We start from the raw sequence: 20,053 nt of genomic DNA, 5'->3' as shown, positions 1-20,053 counted from the left end.
TCCTGCTGACAGACAGTCCACTTACAGCCCAGTGTCCTGCAGCCAGGTTCTGCAGCGCTCCTGCGGCCGCCTCGAGGGTGTTGTGGTTATGACTGCATGTGAGAAGAGACAGGTAGAGTCGCACCACCTCAGGCTGGTACAGCAGCTCCAACCCTTTAACACCAAAGGCACAAAGTCAGGAGGGACATTCAGGGACTGACAAAGTACTTAAAGACATCTGTGATGGATTTATCATCCATGTCATAAACAGTGTTGGGAGTAATAAAAGTAATGCACCAGCACAATATCAGGTGGGACTAATGTTTTAGCGTTGGAGCACCCTGGACTCATTTTAGGGACGTACAACAAACCAATCTACTGCCATGGTGATCTGTCACTAGACAAAGAGTTTAGGTTTGGACAATGGACAAGGACTGGACTGGAAAAGACACATGGACACATGTTTGTGTTTTGGACCAGTTTTGGACAGTTTAGACTTTAATGTTCTCAGATGTCTAATGGAAATGGGCTCACTGACCCACTGATATTGGTCACATATTCATCTTTGTTCCCAAAATTAGTTTGCTGTTCTAAAAAAAAGTAACTATATTGTCATGGTTGTAGATAATTGCACATTTTCTATTTTTATTTGAAAAATTCTGTCTCAGGGAGCAGTCTGGTTGAGTTTATTTGTATTATTCAATCAAAAATCTAAGTTATTTTTAATTTGCACAACAAATTATTTAAGGAAAAGCAAAAAGTATTATTACAATGTTGATGTTTCTTTCAATAAAAGTAACTGCACATTTCCTATTTTTATTTGGAAAAATATTGTCGCAGGGAGCAGTCTGGTTGAGTTTTGTTATTTTTAATTTAAGTTCATTTATTTTTAATTTGCATAACAAATTATTCAAGGATAAGCAAAAAGTATTGCTGCGATATTGATGTTATAATTGCACCACTGTTACAATGTTGTTGTGGTTGAGGGAGGGCTGGAGGTTTTTCGTCCTTCAAAGGGGGAGAAAAAGATTGAGAACCACTGGTTTAAATGATGCACTCCATTATTTTAAGCAAAGGCAGCCTGTTTCTATAAGTCTAAAGGTCACAGTAGAATGGAAATGGGCTGGGACTCACATAATGCCATTCTACGTTAATGGTATTGAAAGTGTTGAGACAATATTTTTAAGTGCCAAAACTATTGTCTCAGGGAGCAGTCTGGTTGAGTTTTGTTAGTTTTAATTTAAGTTAATTTACTTTCAATTTGCATAACAAATTAGTCAAGGAAAAGCAAAAAGTATTGTTGCAATATTGATGTTTCTTTCAATAACAGTTATCCATCCACATGTACTTTTGGAGTGCAAACTGAAGGTCCCAAGGGTTCTACTGAGCATATATGACAAGTCTGTATGTAAGTCAAAAGTAATGCAGGAGTCATGTAACGCATTAGAATTTTGAGACAGTAATAATGTAAGGTAAGGAATTACTTTTAACCCTTTCATGCATAGTGGTTACTACAATGGACAGTTATTCTTCAGCTGTTCTCTTGTATATCCATGGGTCTTGTTGTTTTAGTTCCATATCAGCCAACACAGTGGACACTTATGCATCATCCCATACACTGTAATTATACCATTACTGTAACTTTGCTGTTCTTTTATCTAAATCAATTGTTAATTGTTATAAGACTGTAATTAACATTTTTTTCATATTATCTGAGTGAGTAATAACTAGTATTATAGTATGTTAAAATGTGAGAAAACATCAGATTAGCAGCATTAACTTCCTGAGACCCAGGAAAGTGAACATTTTAGATTTATTTAATTAAACAATTGTCTTGATTGGAAACTACATAATGCAACAGTTTTTTGTTTGTTTGTTTGTTTGTTTGTTTGTTTGTTTGTTTGTTTGTTTTCTGAGACATTTTTTAAAAAAATTATTTCTATTTATTCATTTTTTTTAATGGAATGTCCTTTACAATGGACAGCATTTTTTTTAAGTAAAACTGTCAAACTTTTGTCCCTTACAGAGGACAAAAATGCATTGCTGGGTCTCAGGAGGTTAAAAATGCTTTTATTTCAAAGTTTTCACACAGTATGTCAGTAAATTCATGTTTCTTTGCTTAAAAAATTAAACAAACGGTGTTCAGCTAAGTGGACATTTTTGTACTGTAATCAAGATTTTTTTCCTGAATGTTTTTATTCCTCTTTAGGCATGAAAAAAAAACAATGCAGTTGATTTTTTATTTTTTTTTCATGAAGCTATTTTTCATGAAGTTACAAAAATGTCCACTCAGCTGTACACCATGGGTTTAATTTTAGAAGCAAAGAAATACGTATTTACTGATATACTGTGTGAAAACTGTGAAATAAAAACATTTTTAATGCTGCTTATCTCATGTTTTCTCACATTTAACATACTCTAATACTAATTATTACTCACTTCATGGAGATAATATGCAAAAAAAATCCCCAACTTTTTGTTTAGAAAAACGAACAAAAAAAACTGTTAATACAGTCTATTAACAATTAGCTATTTTTTTTACACTCAAACATCTTACCGCAGATCAGGTTTAAAACAGCAAAGTTACAGTAATGGTATAATTACAGTGTATGAGATGATGCATAAATGTCCACTGTGTTGGCTGATATGGAACTAAAACAACAAAATCCATGAATATATATGAGAACAGCTTTGAACAGATGTCCACTGTAATGATCACTATGCATGAAAGGGTTAAAAAAAAAAAACTTTTTTTTTTTTTTTTTTTTTCATGCCTAAAGAAGAATAAAAACACTCAGGAATAAAAATCTTGATTAAGGTTCTCATAATTCATACATGAAAGGGTTAAATAACAGTAACAAGTAATCTGTAATGGATTACAATTTGGAAGCAACTTGCACTACACTGGTCATAAATGCTAGTTTAGAGCTACCAAACCAGTTTGTATGATTGCAAGTGTATGTTTCTTTTATCAAGGTTAGTTTAATGGGTCAGAAGACACACATATAGATTCAATTAATGAAATGTGCACAAGAGAATTATGACTCCTGAACACTCCTGCAGAGGTTTTGTTGCACTGAGCCAAGCAAAGGCTGCTGGATGGCTGACAAATAGTATCAAGCTGACCTGGGACTGTAACACGCTTGTCTTTCTGATTTGCATTCACTGGCTGGAGTGTGGGAGGCATAAGTGTCGCTCTGATTTCTGTTCTGGCAGCAGCCATATTCACATGCAGCCATACAGTACTACTGCCAGATCATTGTTACAGTAGTCTATGTACAGTATGTGTTCAAGGCTTTTAGCAGCTATTATGTTCTAACAAATGCAAATAGAGTTTAGGAAGATCAAATAAAAATATCACTGTAAACAGCTCATGCAGCATCTTCTATCCTAATAGATGTGGAAATATTTCTCCTCTGGAGGTTGGCAGATCAAAATGTGAACAGTCTTTTCTTCCTGTACAATGAACTGCTTTGCATTTCAATGCATTCCTTTGTAGATCATGCTAATGTCATGCATACAAAGCAACAGAACACAGAAATCACACTCCATTCTAAGGATAACAATATCATTCCTCACAATGAGCCTGTTTACATGCACACTAATACACCGATCATTATCTGTTTTCTGGAGTTAACAGATTATTAGTGATCACATAAACAGTATAATCTGATCTGTTTTATCCAATAAAAGCAGTAATCTGATTATAATACATCAGATTAACCCACCTGGATTTCTCCCCAATACTCTGATGTCTTCCTGCAATATATCATTTACATCTGTGCATGTGTAAAAACAATAAAAATCATGGAAAACAGAAGTTACGGAGTCAAACATGAGCAGAAGACAATAACAGGAAGTTTGAATCTACCATCAGTATGTACGTACATATGTACTCCAAAAGAAATCCGATAATGGACTAGCGCAGGGGTGTCAAACTTATTTTAGTTCAGGGGCCACATTCAGCTAAATTTCATCTGAAGTGGGCCCAACCAGTAAAATAATAACATAATAATATAGAAATAATGTCAACTCCAAACTTTTCTCTGTTTTAGAGTGAAAAAAGTAAATTTACATTATGAAAATGTTTACATCTACAAACAATCTTATCAAAAGATGTAAATAACATGAACAAACTGAAAAAATAAGTGTAATTTTAACAATATTCTGCCTCAGTTTATCATTTCCACATGTACATTATAACTTCCAGATCAAAGTGCATCTACAAATACACAAAACATTTAGTATCAGGCAGAATCTTGTTAAAATTGCACTTTCTTCTCCTAAGACATTTGAGGTTGTTCATTTTTGTTTAGGTGGTTCACATTTTTTTGTGAAATTATACTTAGTTTTAGTGCAAATACATGAAAATATTTACGTTTACAAAGAGAAAACTTTGGAGTTGTCATTATTTCTATGTTATTATGATAGTATTTTACTGGTCCTGCCCACTTGAGATTGAATTGGTCTGAATGTGGAACCTGAACTAAAAGGATTGTTTGTATCTTGGTGTAATATTTGCATTTCACAAATTCATCCCAAGGGCTGGACTAGACCCTTTGGCGGGCCAGATTTGGCCCCCAGGCCGCATGTTTGACACCTGTGGACTAGAGCGTCTAAACCACGGTTTTTGGTTATCGTATTTTTTAAGTGCATATAAACGCATCAGATCAGATTATTACAATTATCTGATTAGAACAGTTATCTGACTTTTATGGTCATGCAAACAGGCTCATTATTGCAGAAGTACTACTAGCAGTATTTGTGAACTTAATATTACATTATATACCTTTCATTTGTTCTGGACGTTTTGGTAAATCCAATGTACCGTATTTTCTGTCCATAAATCCATTTTTCCAACCTGCACATCACAGATACACAGATACACACATGCACACAAACACCAGTTTTCATTACACTAAAACACACACAGTTAATGTCAATGAATTCATCACAATGTTTTACCACAATATTATATTCAGGAAAAGAAAAAAAAAAAACATTCAGGAGTAATGAGCAGACTGACCTTGATTGAACCACTCCTCTGATGAATAAGGCAAAAAAAAAAAAAAAAAAAAAAAAAAGAAAGTCAAAAATTATGCTGGAAAGTTAAAGTTAAAACTGGTTAAAGTGTTTGCTCAGAAATTTCCCTCTACTGCGCTAAAAAGTTCTGCAGCCTCACAACCATTTCAACTGTATGTTATAAAGTAAATATGTATTATGTTGCATTGGACCTAAAGGACCTGGTGCAGGAGAAAATCTATTCAAATCTCATCACCTTATGAATTATTCACACTGGCAAAAAGCAAATACGAAACCTGACGCCAGTAAAAGCTAACATTTTAAACACAACCTTTGTTTTCATGTACAGCATAGTTTGGAAGTATTTCTTACATGTAATCTAACTGAACTCCATATACATTTAAGAAAATATAATACACACTATGAAAAAGAATTCAAAGTGAGTTCCAGGTGGAAGGGGGTGCAGCCTGGAATTCTGCTGTGGATGTCTTCACACCTGCTGATGATGTTGCTCAAAGGAAATAAATGTAATTCTTGTGTTCACTATCAAGGTACTAGTGAATAGTGTTGGGAGTAATATGATATAAAAGTAATGCATTCCAGTAATGGGTTTTTTTTTTTTTTTTGCTGTAATGCAGTAGTGTAAGGTATGACTAATCAGTTTTCAGTAATATTTTAATCGTACATGTTCAATAGCGCTTGAATTATAACACACTTTTCGCCCATAATTTAATTGTTCAAATAAAAAATACAAAAAAACAGCAACACCATGAGACCTTAAAGGGCTCATATTTATCTAAACCTTATTAGTCTGTGGTTCATTTCTTTGTGTATTTGGACCCTAATAGTTAACACAGTTTGAATTTGAACCCTCCAGGTGCTGCAAAGCTATCTTTATATTAATTAGGGGCAAAAATCCAGTGGATTTCTACAACCTGTTTTAATTCCTGCTTAATATGTTACAATTCATTGCTAGTTCCGTCTCCACATTTGCACATATAAGGTCCAGACTTCCGACGAACATGTCTCCAGTTCGACATAATTGTTTGTCAGCAGCAGCAGTTGTAGTCCAGACTGAAAATATGTCCAAACTTGGAGCCCATTACCTAAAATGTTCAGTTATTGGTTGAACTGGACAGAACAGCACAGCCAACAACCTGGAGGGGGCGGGGCCTGAAGTGGCTCATGTGCATTTAAAGGGCCAGCGCTCCAAACCACCTTTCTGGTGTCATTACTCAGAAATAGGGTTGAAGATGGACCTGTGGAGTTGAATGAATGAAGAATTCAGACCCAAGCAGAGCATTTACAGTTTATGGAGACCACAGGGAAATGTTGGAAAATGAAGAATTCCATTTAAAATAGCAAAATATCACTGCTTTAAGGAATCAAAAAAGCATCAGTAGTTCTATTTCCTTTTGGTGTTCAGCCAATGGGTGCAGACGACAGAAGACAGTCCATTGTCCACATGGACATATGCTCATTACGAGCTCTAACCCTGCTTTACAGAAGCTAGTTAGCATGATCCCTGTGATCAGCAATGACAAGGTAAGCTAACGTTTGTATGACTAGATAGAATTCTTTATCAATTGCAGATTTATCTACAGGTATCCTCAGCGCCGCGCCCCCCATTTGAATGTGTAAAACATTGAAAAAAATGCCAGCGTTCCTGCTGGGAATTGAACATCGTAGACCATAGTGTTACTTAGTGAGCGTCCCAAGGGTTCTACTGGACACGCGCCATTAATGACAAAAGTCTGTATGTAACTCAAAAGTAATACAGGAGTCATGTAACTCATTACAATTCTAAGACAGTAATATTGCAAAGTAAGGGATCACTTTTAAATAAAAGTAATAAGTAATCTGTAATCTATTACAGTTTGGAAGTAACTTGCACAACACTGCTAGTGAATAAGTAATGTCATATAATTTAAATCATAGAACAAATCCTGCAAATGGAGACAAATATTCAATCTAAAATGTCTGACTTCCTGTTTGGTTTAATATAAGGTTCAAAGAGGCTTCTTCTTTTTGCATCTGGACCTGATAGACTTTCTACCAAACTGGATATGTTTAGGTGCAAATTCAGTTTTTGGCATATCAGGAGCACTATTTATTTGTCTCTGGTGAAACATCAACGGTTGTCGAACCCCCATGGTATCACCATTTTTCAAAAAGTCTCCATTTTAATCAAGTTTCATCATAAAGGTCTTCACCAAATCTTAAGTCTCATGGGTTCTCTAAGAGGAGTTCATGAAAGTACAGTAAGTGAAACAACTGATTCTTGTTGAGTTTAGACTCCAGGTTTTCCAGGAAATTTAGTGATAAATATGTCACTAAATTTGGTAAATCTATGTCAAATGTCAAAATGAAGGTTTAGTTTTTTAAATTTTGAAGGAGACACTACTGAGCTGTTGAACTTTTCTCTATTTTTCAAGCAGTTTTGAAAGTTTCTTAATTTTTAAACATGTTTAGCACAAATACTATTTGGCCATGACAAGTAATTCTTAAAGGCCCTTCACACCGAACAGTGTTCAGGCCCTAATTATAAATAATTAAAGATTAAACAGATGTCATCTCATGTAATGACCTACAAACCTTTGGGTCTTTTCCCTCCAAAACAGTCCGTTTCATTTTTCTTCTTCTGGTGGCTTGCAGACCTCATCGTATGACTGGTATAGGGCTCCTGAAATCGTTCTGCACCCGGTATTTCTTTATGAACATGGTACGACAGGTTTCGTAGGATGCACACGCAGTTCTCTACTGACTAAAACAAGAACATGAAGGATTTCTGTTAAAGACGTCATACAGAATGGTATAACTGCTGGAGTGTGAGTCATACATGTATGGGCCCTGACTAATGCTTGACTTCCCCCTTCAGATTAAAACTTAAGGTGGTTGAAATAAAGGAGCTGTCACTGCAGAAAAGATAAGCTACAATATCATATGTGTGTGTGGGTGGGGGTGGGGGGGGGGGGGGCTACTATGCTGTTATTGTTATCGCTACAGCTCACCTACACTACCGCTGTCAACCATCAATCACTGATCATCCAGTACAGACCTGTGTTTAGCCAAAGTCCTGTAGCTACACTTTCTAAAGCCTGAAAAACACTCAGGTGGAAGGACTGAACGCATATACTCCACCTGAAAGAACACAAACCATATGATCCAGCAGCTCACTGACCTGTGTTCATTGTGTTTACTGTTTTAATAATGTCTTGTCATGTGAGTTCCTGCTCTTCTGTGTCTCCTGAATTCCTGCACCTGCTCACCCTGAGTCCTGGTGTATTTATATTCCCCAGTTTTCTACATTCGTTGCCAGATTGTGATTTGTTTATACTCACAAGTTCCTCGCTCTCCAGAAGTCCTTCATGATGTCTCCCTGTGTTCCAAAACCCATGCTATCATACTAACTGCTTAGTATGCCAGAAAAAGATTTACGACATCCCACTACATAGAATGCGCAGCACACCAAAAACACCTGGATGTCCTATTACATCCTGTCACATTGTGCAGCATGCTTTTGGCTAGTCTACCCACAGCCTTCTGCAACAGATGCATCTGAGTAAGGCGGTCAAAGTTTAGGGGGGAATAAAGTATGTCCCAACAGTACATGTAGTACATGCAACAGTACATACTTTGTAAGAGCAGCTACAGACACTAGAGTAAAAAGGAAAAGTGGGTCTTTGGTATTTGGATGTTTGCCATTTCTCTGCCTGATATAAGTCTTTGGACTAAACAGCTGTGTATGACTAACTGATCTACACTGTAAGCCCGGAATTTGTATTTACTAAAATGCTTTCATTACAATGCACTTAAATGATTTAAGTTTTATGATGTTACTATAAAATGTTAAGTATATTCTACTAATTTGTAGACATAGTTGAAAGTACGAAAAAGTTGAAGTTGAATGGAATTAAATTAAGTTGAATCATTTCATAACTATTTTGGTCAGGAATAGGATTTTGAGTTTGATTTTCTTAAAAAAAAGTTGTTTAATCAATGATTAATTAATCTGGCTGCAATTGAGAAAGTTTGTCAGTGTAACCTAAAATGCTGAGTTGAATGGTTGGATAGTGGGGTTGATTTTACAACAGATTTAAAGTACAAATAACTTGTCTTTTAGTGTTTTCTACTTAATAGTTTAAGTCCAATACTTTTAGCATTAAAGTTGAACCTACTTAAACCAATTGATTAGTCGATCATTACTCAAATCATTTAAGTGCAATCACTTGCCTCAAATTTTTTAAGTAAACTCTACTTATCTGGGCTTACAGTGCAGTAAAGACTAACTCACAGGTGTCAAACACACGGCCCGGGGACCAAATCCGGCCCACCAAAGGGTCCAGTCTGGCCCGCAAGATGAATTTGTGAAATGCAGAAATTACGCTGAAGATATTAACAATCAAAGATGTTCAATCGAAAGTGGGTCAGACCAGTAAAATACTGTCATAATAACCTATAAATAATGAAAAAAAAGCCAATTTTTTCTTTTTGTTTTAGTGTCAAAAAAGTGAAATTACACAAAAATGTTTACATTTACAGACTGGCTTTTCACAAAAAATATAAACAACCTGAAATGTCTTAAGAGAAGTATGTAGTATTTTAACAATATTCTGCCTATTATCAAATGTTTGGTGTATTTGTAGATCCACTGTGATCTGTAACTTGTGATGCATATGTATACATGATAAACTGAGGTGTAATATTGTTAAAATTACGCTTATTTTTCTTAAGAACTTTCAGGTTGTTCATATTTGTTCATGTTACGTTCAAGTACAGTTCGTAGATGTAAACATTTTCATTACGGAATTTTACTTTTTTCACTCAAAAACATAAGAGAAAACTTTGGAGTTGATATTATTTCTATGTTCTTATCCTATTATTTACATTATTTTACTGGTCCAGCCCACTTTATTTCATATTACGCTGTATATGGCCCCTGAACTAAAATGAGTTTGACACCCCTGCTCTAACTTGACTCTTGTGTCTATATAAGTGTTTGTCAAATTGTGGAGTGGGCCCCCTAGGGGAGGTGCAAAGGCTTGCCAGGGGGGGTCCTGGTATCACTCCTGGGTGTTCTTTTTTTCTTCAGGTTAGAACATGTATCAGGTGGAACTAATGTTTTAGCGTCGGAGCACCCTGGACTCATTTTATGGACGACCACCAAACCAATCTACTGCAATGGTGATCTGTCACTAGACAAAGAGTTTAGGTTTGGACAATGGACAAGGACTGGACTGGAAAAGACACATGGACACAAGTGTTTGTGTTTTGGACCAGTTTGGAATTTAATGTTCTGAGATGTGCAATGGAAACGGGCTTATTGACTAGGGGTGTAAGAAAATATCGGTTCTGCAATATATCGCAATATATCATTTCATAATACTGTATCGATATTAAAAAGTACTGTATCGATATTTTTAGGTATTTATTCAAATGCAGAGATTGAGGAGGTTCATTTTTGTTTTGTTTTTCTTTTTTGTTTATATTTAATTTATTATTATTTAACACTCTTTTATTAAATAATGTTAGTTCCTTTGTTGGTATCGCACAAAAATAATGTTGTCATGTTAGTTCTGAACTAATAGAATATGAACATTTGACCAGGATCTTAAACTGTAATGTCTGTAAAACATAATTTAAGTTTGAACACAGGGACATTTTGTGATATAGCATTAGATCCTGTTGTGATCAAATAAAAATGTCTTCAGTATTTGTGCATATTTGGGGTGTAATTCCATTCTTCCAGGGTATAATCTTTTAAAAAAATAAGGAAAACCAATAAAAAATACCTTTTCAACAGTATCGCGATATATCATGATATATCGTATCATGATCCTAGTATTGTGATTTGTATCGTATCGCCAGATTCTTGCTGATACACACCCCTATTATTGACCCGCTGACATTGGTCAAATGTTCATCTTTGTTCCTAAAATTTGTTTGTTGTTCTAAAAAAAGCAACTTTATTGCCATAGTTGTAGATAATTGTGCATTTTCTATTTTTATTTGAAAAAATTCTGTCTCAGGGAGCAGTCTGGTTGAGTTTATTTGTATTATTCAATCAAAAATCTAAGTTATTTTTAATTTGCACAACAAATTGTTGGAGAAGCAAAAAGTATTGTTACAATGTTGATGTTCCTTTCAGTAAAACTTATAATTGCACCACTGTTACAATGTTGTTGGGGTTGAGGGGGGACTGGAGGTTTATGGTCCTCCAAAGGGGGGCCACAGAAAAAGATTGAGAACCACTGGTCTATGTCAACATGTCAGTCTATCAAAGAGAGAAACATTTTGTGTGAATTATTTGCAGGATGGAACTCTAAGCTAATAATATAGGTGTTAAATTATTAGATGAATATATGGATACAACTGATAAGAGCACCAAAACAAAGGTTTTATAAATGGGTTGCATTTGGGTTATTAATTAGGTTAAAAGTTTAATTTGGCATCAAAGTAAGTGATTCATACAGGTGTCCAAAAGGTTGTTTTTGATCTCATGACAGCTCACAACCTCAAAGTGCAGCTGCAGACATGTGTCATTAAGCTCTGCTCATTAGTCCTAAGTTTAGTACCAAATAATATAATCCTTTCTGAGTCTCCCACTTATTTGTGTGGTGTTAGAGTGATCATGATCATATATATATATATATATATATATATATATATATATATATATATATATATATATATATATATATATATACATATATATATATATATATATTTTACAGTATAAAAAATCAACTGCATGGTTGGTATTCACTATCTACTCTAGGGGTGTCAAAAAAATTTTAGTTCAGGGGCCACATTCAGCCCAAATTGATCTCCAGTGGGCCGGACCAGTAAAACAATAGCATAATAACCTGTAAATGATGACGACTCCAAATTTTTCTCTTTGTGAAATTATGAAAATATGTATATTTACAAACTATCCAAATAAAAATGATCTGAATAACCTGAAAAAAACTGAAATTTCTTGAGAAAAATAAGTGTGATTTTAACAATATTACACCTCAACTTACCATTTCTAAATGCATATTATGGATTGGATCGACACAGACACAAAATATTTAATAACAGGAAGAATAATGTTAAAATTTCACTTCCAACATTTCAGGTTTTTCACATTTTATTGTTAAAGGACAGTTTGTAAATGTTCATATTTTCATAATTTAATGTAAGGTTTTACTCTAAAACAAAGAGAAAAATTTGGAGTTACCTTTATTTATGGGTGTAATGTAATATTATGTTTTTCACATTAAACTAAGAAAATCTGGAGTCAGTATTTATAGGTTATTATGCTATCATTTTAGTTGAGATCACATTGTTCTGTATGTGGAACCTGAACTAAAATGAGTTTGACATCCTTGATTATTAATATCTGAAGTGTAATTTTTGCTCTTTGCACATTCATCCCGCGGGCTGGACTGGAACCTTTGGCGGGCCGGTTTTGGCCCCCGAGCCGCATGTTTGACATCCCTGATCTACTCTCTATATACTATGTACAACAGATACATAGAGAGGTAAGTCATATAAGTTATATGTGTGTGTGTGTGTGTGTGTGTGTGTGTGTGTGTGTGTCTCAGGCATCACACAAAATCCCTGCAGAGCTGACTGCTGCAGTTTGTCATATTTATGTATTTTTGGTCAAGGAACAGACTAGTAAAAACAGTAAGTTGATAGGACCAATATTTTGGGAGATATTAGTAATTTTGGAATACAGTGCCCCCCCCCCAATGGCCAATCACGTTGCTATGCCAAGAATCATAGAATCATCATTCAAGTGGGTTACCTAGCAACAGATCAACAATAGGGCCACGTTGCCATGGTGTCAAATTTCATGTGCAGAAACAGACATGACAGCTGAGAAGTAATTCAACTGAAAATGACCCTGGAATTTACCAAGAAAGGAAAGAAAGGAAAGGAATGAACTGGATCAGAGGATCTAGCACCTGTGGTTCCCCCCAGGGTCAACACTAGTTTTATTATAAAGCATTTGTGGTGTTTATGAATGTATGTATGTTATAAATGTATTAATTCCATAATGAGTGATGTGTTTAGCCTTGACCTTATTGTCAGTGTCCTTGTTGATAACTGCGGTCTGAAGAGCATGAAGCAGCGCATCCACCAGACCCTCACACTCCCTCAACCTCTGCCGAGCCTCAGCCCCATCTGAGCTGACATTCCTGCAGAAACAACAAAGCTGAGTCCATTAGGTCAGCGTTTAGCATCTACTATTAAGTTTTAGTGCTCAACAGCAGCCACGGTTACCTGAGACAACCGGAGGTGTTCTTGAAGACCGTGGTCCACTCAGCACCTTGCATTTTCAAGGGGTCAGTGGAGTCTCTCCTCCAGCCTGAGTGTGGGATGATGATTTCATCAGTCACTGTCTGAAGGCCGTGGTTGATCACTGTCATCTTGAGTGGCTCATGTGAGGAGAGGTTCCACAGAGTGCCTGCAATGGAAATCAAAGTTGAAGAGACGTTGTAGAGTTACCTCAAGAAGGTGAAAGTAGTGGCTCTGTTAAATCAGAAATAGATTTACCTGTGACTAGGGATGTAACGATTACCGGTATAACGATGAACCGCGATGAAACTGCAGACGGTTTGTATTATTGTTTAAATTCTAATTATCATGATAACCGTGTTGATTACCGCACTTTTCCGGAGAAAACGCCTATGTAAAGACATGCTTTTATGTCAAATATTTGAGCATAGTTTTAATTTATTATAATTTTAATTTTATATACCTAATATTTGGAACCAATATTCACTTTTAAAGTCTTTGAAAAGGTTCGTTAAGCATCTTTGTGTTATTTATGCAATAAAATATATACATTTTTCAAATCGGATTTTATATAATTTTTTTTGTGTTTTCTGGCCTTTTGTGTTTTGGTTAAAGTGAAAAAAATAACAGGCAGCTGAGACAGATGAAGTTGTGCTGACAAAAAAAAGATACCAAACATGGATATAGTCAACATTTGTTTATATAGTATATAAAGGCAAAATCAAACGTACTGAAAAACAAACAAAATAGACTCAGACCACTAAGGGTTAAATACTTGAATGTTTCTGCCAAGAGAAAGTGCATTGTGCCAATTATTTATTTGTTTTTTTTGTTTATTTTTTTCAAAATACAACTTAGTAAAATTATTTCAGTGTGTGTATTTGTACTTTTTGAACATTTTGAGCACAATATCAACAATACTGTGATAATAACGATAACCGTGATAATTTTAGTCACAATAAGCGTGATATGAAATTTTCATATCGTTACATCCCTACCTGTGACTAACTCTTTGACCTCCATGCTGCTGGACTTCCTCAACAGTCTGACTAGAGCTTGGATGCCATCACAGTTCTTGATAGCCATTTTGTTGTTGTGGTCTTTTCCGTAGGATATGTTGCGCAAGGCACCGCAAGCCTTGCGATGGACTTCAGGTTTAGGGTGGTCGAGTAATTCCACCAAAATGGGCACTCCATTCAGCTGACGGACTTCCTGCTTGATGCGGTCATTCTCATAACACAGATGTTGCAGATAGGCGGCAGCATTCGACTTGACGGGGTCCATTGGGTGGTTGAGCATTGAGATGACCTCGTGTAGGTTTGGGTCCCTCCAGCGTGGGTCTCTGCGGATGCTGTCCAGACTCACCATGCTGCTGCGTTTGTGGGGGAACTGCAGGGTCTGCGCTCGACACATGGCCTGAAAGAATGGGTTCAGGTTCCCCTCCAGCTGGGCCATGAAGGCATCATCATAGCCGCTTCTAAGGAGACAAAGAACGCATTTTTTTTTAATATTAAATGCATTCGTTTAAATTAACAGATAAAGACCCAGTGCTACTTTTGTGCCAGTTCTTGAATAATTAGTTTCCTCTTTATTTAACCTTTCTGAAGTAACTTATCACCATTTATTCTAATATTATCCTCTGTATTTTGCTTTTGTCAGTGAAAATCATGTATTTTCCGATATTTAATTCACTGATCATGTAGATGTTCATAAAAGTTGAGATTTAACTTGAAGGTTATTGTATCAGAAAAAGAGAAAACTGAAGAAATAGTGAAAAATATATAATTAATTGAAAAACAAACAAAACTGTCTCCATCCACTGTCACTGGTCCAACTCCATGGGTTTTACAGGAGAATCAACGTTGTAGAAGATGACGGTGTTTCCGCGGTAACTACGGAGCCTCTGAACGTCCAAATGATTATATCTGATGACCATGAAAAGATGAAGAACTGTATTTTACACCAGTTATTGACATGGATCGATAGGGTTCTGATTCTGTTCTAATATTAGAGACATGAGAGGCTACTTGCTGCAGTTAGAGTTCAATAAACAGCCTGGACGAAAAATAGTAACTGCCTGGATTTAAAGGTGGGGTCCGAGATGTTTTCCTGGAGCATTTTTTTTTACCATATTGCTTAAAATCTCCTTCACACCCCGATTACAACCAATTAATTAAATGCTCTAACACAAAAATAAAAAAATTTAGTCACCTGTGAACGGACAGGACTGAAAAAACACCATCCAATCATTTTGAGTGCCCACTTGAAATGACTGAACGGTGATATGTCTGTCAAACTCAGTTGTCATTTGTCCCTCCCCCCTCTGCGTGTACTCCTCTTCGTGCATGAATCGTGCGTTCTCAGAGGTTTGGAGAAACTGGTACAGGAAACGAAGACAGAGCCAGAGCTTGGCTATATTATGTTGCCCCACGACCACTCCGCTCGTCTGGGGAACGTTGTCTGGTGGTCCCCAGACCTTGTACAAGACAATCCAGGCTCTTTTCATGGGTCGTTCCACGTTGGTGGAACGCTCTACCAAGTACTATGAGAACAGAGGCATCCCTGCCTATCTTCAAGAAGCTCCTGAAGACCCAGCTCTTCCGAGAGCACCTCCTGTCCTAGAACTGTTAGACATTCCATTTTAAATATTTTAATAAGGTTTTTCCCAGGATTATCTCTGGACCTGCTGCAGTGGTCCTGCCTCTCTCCTGCCTTCATCATCATCACTCACCTATCCTCAGCTGCCTCCATGTGTCTCCCCCTACTCCCCCTCTCCCCCAGTCTCGACCTCAATCGCTCTCTCTTTTTCTCTTTCTTTACTCTCTCTCTTTAACCCCAACTGGTCCAGGCAGACGTCCATCCTCCAGGAGTCTGGGTCCGCTCCAGGTTTCTGCTGTTAAAGGGAAGTTTTTCCTTCCACTGTCACCAGTCACAAGTGTTTGCTCCTGGAGGATTCTGTTGGGTTTCTGTAAATTGGCTTAGAGTCTGGTTTTGACCAACTCTATATATACAGCGTCATGAGATAACTTTTTTGTTGTGATCTGGCGCTATATAAATAAAATTTGATTGATTGAGTGATTTAATTGGTTTTCCCCTGTAAGTCGCTTTGGAAAAAAGTGTCTGCCAAATGCATAAACATATATTAGGATGGAAAGTTCACCTCCAAACTGTTTAGTCACTACATAAATCAGTAGGAAATGTAACATTAGTCAGATAGGTATGAACTGGGGCTGTTCTGTAAGAGTGGGGGTGTTGGAGGAGACTGAATGAGGTCTGCATGGATCAGGGCTGCCGGAGCCAGAGCCGGGGGAGCAGGGGTGAATTGTCACTGTGCAGTGCTCATCGAGAACAAGCATTGAGCGTGCTATTACTCTGGAGGCGTGGCTTTGGGGATGTCTGAAGAAAGGGGTTTGGACTATTGAATTGAGTATTTTCAAAATGTAGCTTGCTCAAACCACCTTTCTAAGATCTTATGCCCCACCTTTAAACCTGTAGGGGGCAGCGTTTATAGACAACTGACTAGTGTCAAATAAAATCAAATAAAAGTCACATGACCGCGCTATGCCGTGACTTTAATTTGTTCCCACTGTAGTTTGAAACCCTGTCAGTCAGCTGTTCTCCGTCTCTCTCTCCATCCTGTGTGTCTGTTCTGCTGACAGCGCCCCCCCACAGGTTTGGAGCACTTCTGTTGGACTGACTGGTTCTGCAGTGTTTTTCATTTGCAGATGTTTTCCTGGTTTGCATCGTTTCTCTATTTGCAGAACATTTGATGATCAAGCATGTGTTTTTATGTCTTGTGGTGCATTTTTTCATTTGCACCTCGTACGTCTTTATGTACCTGGTTCAGACTGTGTTTGAGTTTGTGAATTTGTATCGTTTCTGTACTTGCAGCTGTTTTCTCAGACTGAGACGCACTGGACCATTGCAATGTGTTTGGCCCTTGTCAGCCACCGTAGGTTCTGCTGTACCAAGGTTATAATAGTTTTGGATTTTTTATTGTAGTTTAGTTTTATTTAGTTTTGGCTTTTTTTTTCTCTAATTCAGTTACTTTTAATTCGTTTTTAGAGCAGGTTTGCTAGTTTTTATTAGTTTTCGTTTTCTTCTAAATGCTTAGTTTTAGTTTAGTTTTAGTATTAATTTTAGTTTTGTCGTATCTTTTCTCTTCTTCTTCGTCGTATTCAAATAAATCCCAGACAGGACTCTGCTGCTTTCTCCCAACTTTAGTCTCCATGTTTCTAGGTAGAGTGGGGACCAGAAGATGACTGGAAACCACAAGTGACGAGAAGTGACGGACAGTGAAGTGTCGTATGGGGCCGCTAGCTAAAAATGCTAGAGCGAAATAAATCACTTTAGTATTAATCCGATGTTGACAAAGACGAAAACAAAGGCAATTTTATCCATCATTTTTATCTGTTTTAGTTAGTTTTGTAAGCACACAATACAGTTTCAGTTAGTTATCGTTTTTTTCTTTTAATTATAGTTTTTATTTATTTTTGTTAACAAAAATGTTTTTTCAGTTTGAGATTTCCTCATTTCGTACGTTTTTGTTAACAATAATAACACCTTGAGCTGTACATGTAAAGGTTAGATATCCTGGCACCATAGATGGGTGGTTAGTGTAGTTTTTTTGTTGTTTTTTTTTAACTTAATTTTTATCAGATTTTCTCTTTTTTTCAGTACAGTACAATTATACATTCAAGTACAGTTTAATTAATTTCTTTTCCCCCTACACAGCTGAAAATATATTCTCATACACCTCCACAAGCACATATGATGAAATTTGAGAAAGCAATAACAATTATAGCAAACAATGTTCACTCTAAAAAATAAAAAAAAATAAAATAAAAAAGGCTGTAGATATAAATCTTCGTCAGAGGTAGAAAGACAGCACCTTGATAACATGGAGTATTCTTGCATCACCAGTAAATATTATTGCAGCAGTAAAGGTAACATAGGTTCCCATCTTTTAGTAAATATGGTTTTCTGAAGCCTGAGCAAGTATGTGATCTGCTCCATCTGGTAAATATCCCAAACTTTTTGAATCCATGTATTATGTGAGGGAGGTTCTGGTTTCATCCAACTGATGGTTATAGACTTTAATAATATATTCAAAAGGTATTTATCTGCTTTTCTATCCAGACCTTCAGGTATTACTCCCAAAACTGCCACTGTGAAGCTTTGTGGGATGTTCATTTTAAAAACCTCCTTCAGGGCATTGAACACCTCCCTCCAAAACACACTTAACTTAGGACAAACCCAAAATATGTGAGTGTGATTAGCTCTATGGGCTCCGCAGTTCCTCCAGCATGAACTGGGATGTTGGGGATCCATCTTAGACACTATTTCTGGTGTTCTGAAATATCTAGTGATTATTTTCCATTTGAATTCCCTCCATGTATTAGAATTCGTAACCAGATGTGCCTCTGTGCATACATCGTGCCAATCATCCTCAGATATGTCCACGTTCGCCTCTGCCTCCCATCTCCCTCTTATCTGCGAGGAGTTATTTTGATTCATAAATAAGAAAATATTGTACAATTTAGAAATTATTTTCTTTTCTCCATTACCAGTTTGTAACTCTATCAGATACTTTTCTAGGAGTGTGGGTTTTGTGAATTTATCCCATTCCTTGTGAGTCATCAGAAAAGTTCTAAGTTGCAAATACCTAAAAAAAATTTGCACAGGGGAGCTCAAAATCATCTTTCAGCTGCTCAAATGTCTTAAGTAGGGTGGTTAGTGTAGTTTGATAGAATGTACTGTACCGTTACCTGGTTCTGGAAGGCTCCCTGAGGAGCTCCATGGTGGTAATGGGCCTGAACTGGTGGATTCCTCCCAGAGTTGGGTAACTGGTGGCAGGATGGTCAGTCTTCATGTCCAGTTCAACTTCTCCACGCTCACAGAGGCCATCCTCTTCTCCCTGGCTGCTGACGCCTGCAGGAGCGTAACTGTCCCTGAGGAAAGGCAGGGTGTAGTGGGCCCCCGGCTGGAAGTTCTTAGCAGGCCAGTAGCTGTGGAGGGTGGCCCGGGACAGACTTCCGTATCCGGTGCAGAAGTCACCCCCGACGCCCCTGTAGCCGTCGGGTAGAGCGTACACCCTGCTCTGCGCATCAGGATTGGCCGGCTGAGACTCGGTGGGCTGTGGTCGTTGCGGTGGTGTCACTGTGGGGCCACTGGTGGTCGTGGTCACTGGGATGGACTCAGACGGCTCTGGGTTTGCTACAGTAACAGGCTGATCAGTCGGAGCGTTGTCTTGAGCCACAGGAGTCGATGTGAGATCAGGCGGACCCAGCGTCTGGAGGCTCTCCAGCGGCGTATCGGACGCTTCTTGGTTGGTGTCACTCTGCTCCTGTTTGTTCTCCTGATCTACAGCCTTGGAGTCCTACAGGAATTGATGTACCACAACAATTATCTCTGCAAAAAGGTCTGATCGTCAAATTGGTGTGATTACAGTCAGAGCAGGAACTGTTTACTCTTTCATTAGTTGGAACACACCAAACATGTCTTGGATCCCGACAACATGTGTTTATCTCAGATTTGACTGCCGAAGCCTGCCAGCTCATTTCTCAGAGTTCTGATCAATCATCATCATTTCTCCACCTCCCTGGCCTTAAACACCACCAGGAAATAATGAACTCTTCTGTCCTGCCAAGTCGTTCTGTGCTGCCGCTTGTTGAAAATGAGTTTTGATGAACAACTTGGGGTCAGACTACTGTGCAGAGAAAATTGCAGGAAATTTAATTGTTGATTTAGTAAAGCTGCTGCT

The 20,053-nt window shown here is 37.3% G+C and overlaps 1 protein-coding gene across 3 annotated transcripts in view; it reads right to left on the bottom strand.

Moving 5' to 3' along the window:
- The window catches only part of arvcfa (ARVCF delta catenin family member a), a 62,180-nt gene that overhangs the window by 29,003 nt on the left and 13,124 nt on the right, over positions 1–20,053 (bottom strand). For 2 of the 3 annotated variants that reach the window (XM_030150170.1, XM_030150168.1), the window contains 8 exons: positions 19,059–19,669; positions 14,289–14,767; positions 13,276–13,459; positions 13,073–13,190; positions 7,597–7,765; positions 5,006–5,023; positions 4,769–4,840; positions 26–153 (listed from right to left, as the gene is read on the bottom strand). In XM_030150170.1, coding sequence (XP_030006030.1) covers positions 26–153; positions 4,769–4,840; positions 5,006–5,023; positions 7,597–7,765; positions 13,073–13,190; positions 13,276–13,459; positions 14,289–14,767; positions 19,059–19,669 — 1,779 coding nt within the window. The remainder of the gene's footprint in view (positions 1–25; positions 154–4,768; positions 4,841–5,005; positions 5,024–7,596; positions 7,766–13,072; positions 13,191–13,275; positions 13,460–14,288; positions 14,768–19,058; positions 19,670–20,053) is intronic. The other variant, XM_030150169.1, reaches the window with a different exon arrangement.

The sequence above is a fragment of the Sphaeramia orbicularis genome, chromosome 12 (assembly GCF_902148855.1).
Source record: "Sphaeramia orbicularis chromosome 12, fSphaOr1.1, whole genome shotgun sequence".
NCBI lineage: Eukaryota > Metazoa > Chordata > Actinopteri > Kurtiformes > Apogonidae > Sphaeramia > Sphaeramia orbicularis.
The sequence above is the reverse complement of the archived record's forward strand: the minus strand, read 5'-3'. Positions and strand labels throughout refer to the sequence as shown.